Source organism: Austrofundulus limnaeus, unplaced genomic scaffold (genome assembly GCF_001266775.1).
Source record: "Austrofundulus limnaeus strain Quisiro unplaced genomic scaffold, Austrofundulus_limnaeus-1.0 Scaffold707, whole genome shotgun sequence".
Lineage (NCBI taxonomy): Eukaryota > Metazoa > Chordata > Actinopteri > Cyprinodontiformes > Rivulidae > Austrofundulus > Austrofundulus limnaeus.
In genome coordinates, this window is record NW_013953109.1 from 91,959 (window position 1) to 96,928 (window position 4,970).

General features: G+C 42.3%; 1 protein-coding gene across 1 annotated transcript in view; it reads left to right on the forward strand.

The window, feature by feature from the left end:
- The window catches only part of LOC106532015 (endothelial cell-selective adhesion molecule), a gene marked incomplete at its 5' end in the record, with an annotated part of 92,518 nt that extends 87,571 nt beyond the window's left edge, over nt 1–4,947 (forward strand). Inside the window, 3 exon segments of the mRNA XM_014027996.1 lie at nt 1,839–1,961; nt 2,043–2,181; nt 4,061–4,947. Of these exon segments, the coding sequence (XP_013883450.1) occupies nt 1,839–1,961; nt 2,043–2,181; nt 4,061–4,622 (824 nt within the window). The 3' untranslated portion in view covers nt 4,623–4,947.
- Between the last annotated feature and the right edge of the window lie 23 nt (nt 4,948–4,970).

The window sequence follows — 4,970 nt, forward strand, 5'->3', positions numbered from 1 at the left end:
TAAACTCTGTATATACAGTCATATGAAAAGGTTTGGGCAGCCTTGCTAATTTTCCTGTTTTACCTTTATAAATCATTGATTGTTTGGATTACAAATATCAGTTAAATAAATCATATGGGGACAAACAGTGAAATTAGAGAAGTGAAATGAAGTTGATATGATTTACAGAAAGTGTGCAGTAATTAGGCAGGTGCATAAATTTGGGCACTGTTTTCATTTTATTGATTCCAAAACCTTTAAAACTAATTATTGGAACTCAAATTTGGTTTGGTAAGTTCAGTGACCCTTGACCTCCATACACAGGTGACTCAAATACTGAACCCAAACTGTTCTATAGAACCCCCTTGAAACACACAAACCACAGCACCACCTAGTGCCCAGGAGTGAAAACTACAACTGATTCAACAAACTCGGCAGAACTTTGCGAAGTGAAGTTTTCAAAATCAACAGCAGAAAAACAAGAATGTTTGAAGAGATCTTTCACAAAACTCTGCAGCCCCACGAGCTTTTCGTGAAGTTTGTGCTTGAATTTTTGTGTCTGTGTCTCTTTCCTGTCCCTCAACCAGCCGGTCGAGGCAGATGGTCTCCTGTCCTGAGCCTGGTTCTGCTGGAGGTTTCTTCCTGATTAGCAGGGAGTTTTCCCTCTCCACTTTGCTCAGGATGGGAGACTGTGATGAAGTGATTCAACACAATCTGCTGGTTTCTTCTTTAGATAATTCTTTTTATGTACAGTGAGACAACGTATGTTGTGACTTGGCGCTATATAAATAAACTGAATTAAATTTAATTGAAATAACGTTCCTGAATGTAACTGGGTGTGTCAGTGTTTACAATCTCTACTTTAATAATCTTTGTATCAAAATAAAGCTAACCTTAGGAGGTTTAATCAGAAGTGTAAGAATCACAGCAGCTGCTGTTTCAGAGAAAGTGAGAACAGAACAGAAAAAAAAGATTTTTCTGTCCCCTCGCCTGAAGTTTTTTTTTTTTTTTTTTTGCATTATACAGTATATAATCGTTTAAATAATAGAATGAATCTGGCTAAAAACTCTTAAAATCCATAATCCACATGTGCACATTACCTGTGCAAAGATTCATGCTGCTAAAATTAACTGCAGCAAAGTTTCAGAGGTTTTATAAGGAAATAATTTGATGTTTTGTCGTTCTGCACAGGATGGACCGTGATGGTTCCATCAATAAATGCGAAGAAATCTTAGTTTCTAATTGCAATTTTTTTCTTTTTTCTTACCTTTACCTTTCTTTTTTCTGGAGAATATTTACTTAAAATCAAGTTAAAAAAACTTTCAAAACAGTTTTGCTTTGTCTTGTATTTCTAAAAGAAAATATGTCGAAAATGATGTTTACATATTTGATGCCATTTTTTTCAAACTAGTTTAGTTTTTATTTAGCTTTTCTTTTTTCAACTGTTTGTGGTTTTAACTATTTGGTGGATGTAGAAGTGGTTTCTGTGGATACAAATTATGTTCAATAACAGATTTTAATTAACAGAAGTAGGAAACAGGAAGTACAGTGTCCCATGTGTTTGTATGGAGGGCTCAGATTAGTCCTGACCTGCACCCATCCAGCCATAAAGGATGAGTTGGAGACCAAAAAAACAAGTCGGAGCTCAGAGGAGTCTTTTTAAGTGTTTTCGGTTGTAGATCTGCATGCAATGATTATTTAATGCATAAACACACAAAGAGGCATGAGCAAAAACATCATTATCCATCTTTCAGTTTCCAGCAACAGTTGATGTCAGTGTGGGAGGAAAGCCATGCTAACTCTACCAGAGGTGGTGTATTTCTGCTGGAAACCTAACAACAGTCATCCCTTTGTTTCAGATGAGAAGACTGGCACTTTGAAGCTGACCAACCTGAGCCTTAACCTGTCAGGGAAGTACGTGTGCAACGCCAGCAACGCAGCTGGATCAGAGAGCTGCTTCATCAACCTGGAGATCGTCGGCTGTAAGCAGCTCACTGACAGCCCCCCCCCCCAGTGAAAACCTGGAACAAACCTGGACTTCACTTTGTTCTTTATGTTTCCAGCCAACAAAGTGGGGATGATCGTCGGAGCAACAGTTGGATCAGTGCTGGGCTTCATCCTCCTCCTCTTCATCTGCGTGGTTTTCCTGTTTTTTTTCAAGAGGCGACGAGAAAACGAAGACGACATGGCCAATGAAATTAAGTGAGTTCATCAGAAAAGCTTTAATCCTCTAGCGCTAATCACTAATAATGTTTCATATTCGATCGTTAATTTAGTCTAAAGTAAAGGGAAGGTACCGTCTAAACTCACTACGTTTTGTAGCCACATAATTCATTAAAACGTCGTCGTCGTCGTCATTTTCGTCAACATTGGAGGGGTAAGCTGTCTCTTCTTAACACATTGTAGCTCCACTGTATGGGAACAGCAACCCCTCAAACAACACTGTGTTCACAGAGCTTTATACTCTGACTTACTGTCCTTCTATGTGACAGTTTTCATTTAGTAGAGTCCCACAGTTCTTTGCGTGGCAGGAAGCAGTTGGAGCTTCTTCACTGGGTGACACTCCACCTGCARTTCTGACCTGCAGAACCACACTCAGCTGTGCAGTTWGTACCTCCTYTCCAAGGGACACTGCGGCAATAAAYATTAAATAAATAAATAATAATAAAGAAAGAAACACGGAACAGTTTAAATTCACAGTTTTATTTTGAAAAGAACAGAGTTCCTGTTCTGTGTCCTGTAGCCTACCCAGAATGCATTGCTTCAGTTTTACAACAAACCGTTTAAAATTACTAATCTGCATGTTTTCTTACTGAAGCTCTGCCATAAACATAAGAAAACTGCCAATAAGCAKCAGAACTAGTAATCCACAACTGTTTTTTGTTTTAACACCACRATTTAAAAGTGTGTTTCTACAAATCACCTCCCCAAACTGCAACAACATGATCTTACCACTAGATAGCAGTAAAGTGCTTACTTGTCTTTTGCCTGATTGTTTTGTGGTAAACAGAGATAATGTATTCTTTATATTTAGCTTCTGCTAAGTTTTATTGGTCATATGTGCTTTTGAATTTGTGGATTTAAATAAATTCATTAGCACTTTAGAAATGGCACGACTAAAATTTGAATTAGCGCTGCCCACTAATGTTATTAACCAATCAAAAACTCTGAGAGCTTGAAGAGAAACTTGAGGGCTTACTGAAGTGAAGCATCAGGACCTCTGTGACTCAGGTGGGTTAGCTGAGGACCTGCACAGGTCTTCTGAGACATTCTGTTTCTTTCCAGCAGCTCAGAGACACGGTGTCTTTTAGAGCAGGGTTCTCAATAGTGATGGGATAAAYGGCTCTTTCATGGGATCCGGATCTTGGGGAGCCGTTTGTTTCATAGAGCCGTTCAAARGAGCCGTTCGATTTTGAACAAGTTACATCATCATGTAGGGAAATACGTCATCACGTACGGTGACATGATGATGTCATCACGTTACKTGGGTGGAACCATGTGTTTTGTCRAGCAGAAATCCCCCTCCCCTTTTCCCGTGAGCTTCTGTACTCCACCGCTCTGCCTGCTGTCCATGAAAAAGCAAAGTGGGAGCAATTTAAGCAYGAAAAGATAAAGATTATATGAGGAATAAAATAAATAAAACTACAAATGGCTCGTTACTGCACGCAACTTGGCTTCTATCATTTGTTGTAAAGAGCCGTTCAAAAGAWTCGGATCGTTCGTGAACGTCACATCACTAGTTCTCAAACTTTTTGGGTCTGGGGACCCCTTACAAGGGTGAAAAAATCCAGAGACCCCTTAATAAACCCCATGATGTTAATGCAAAATAAATTACAGTTATTTTAACCCCTAAATCCATGGTAATAGTATTTTTGTTTGGTTTAGTATGTTTGTTTTACTAGTGCATCATTCCCCATATGCATTTTTTGAAATAAAAACCAAATTAACAATTTCTTGAAATTTTTTGAGGACCCCCAAAATACGACTCACGGACCCCTGGGAGTCCTGGAACCCCAGTTTGAGAACCTCTGTTTTAGAGTCTGAGTCTGTCTTTTTGACCACTCTGTCCATGTCCCCTCAGGGAGGATGCTCAGGCCCCAAAACGAGTGTCTTGGGCAAAGAGCGGCATGGGTTCTGATGTCATCTCCAAGAACGGCACTCTGTCCTCCGTCGGCTCCAGCCCCCACCACCGAGAGTCCTCCCACCACCATAACAACCACCACCTGCAGCAGTACCCCCAGCACCCCGCCTCAGACTCCGCCTCCATCATCACAGCCACAGGAAGCACCGCCGGGTACCGGCCTCCCCGCCACCACGGCGCCTCCACTCCCACCCACTACAACTACAACAACAGCAGCACCCTCCCCCACGGACCGCCCGAGTCCTCGGAGCCCGGCACCAGGGGGGGTCCACCCTCAGTGCAGGAGCGCTACAGACCGCCCGAGTCCTTGGAGCCCGGCACCAGGGGGGGTCCGCCCTCAGTGCAGGAGCGCTACAGCCAGCTGCCCCAGGTCCTGGCTGCACCTCAGTCCTACGGCCTCTCCCCACCCCCTGCGCCCACCTTCACCGCCTCCAACATCAGCCGCATGGGAGGGGTGCCCATCATGGTGCCRGCTCAGAACCAGGCGGGGTCTCTGGTCTAATGGGGGTGGTCTCAGAGCTTTGGCTGCTTCTCTGTAGAAACACAAAGAGTTGGAGGAACTCCAAGCTGCTGCTCTCCTCCTTCAGCCTCACRTCTTACATTTCCTTCACTCTGTATGTAAAGGTTTTATTTTCATACAGTTTGTTTTCACCGCTTCTTTTTCTACAGTTTTTCCTGCTTTAGTTGTTTTTATAAGAAACTTTTAGAGAAACAGATTTTTCTTCTGCTGCTGGCTGTCTTATCAGCTGTGGCATGAACAAACAAGGTGATGTAATCTCTTCTGCACTCTTTACTCTGTTTGTGAAGAGCCAGCAGAGGTTCACAAAGTTCCACCTAAATGAGAGAATCC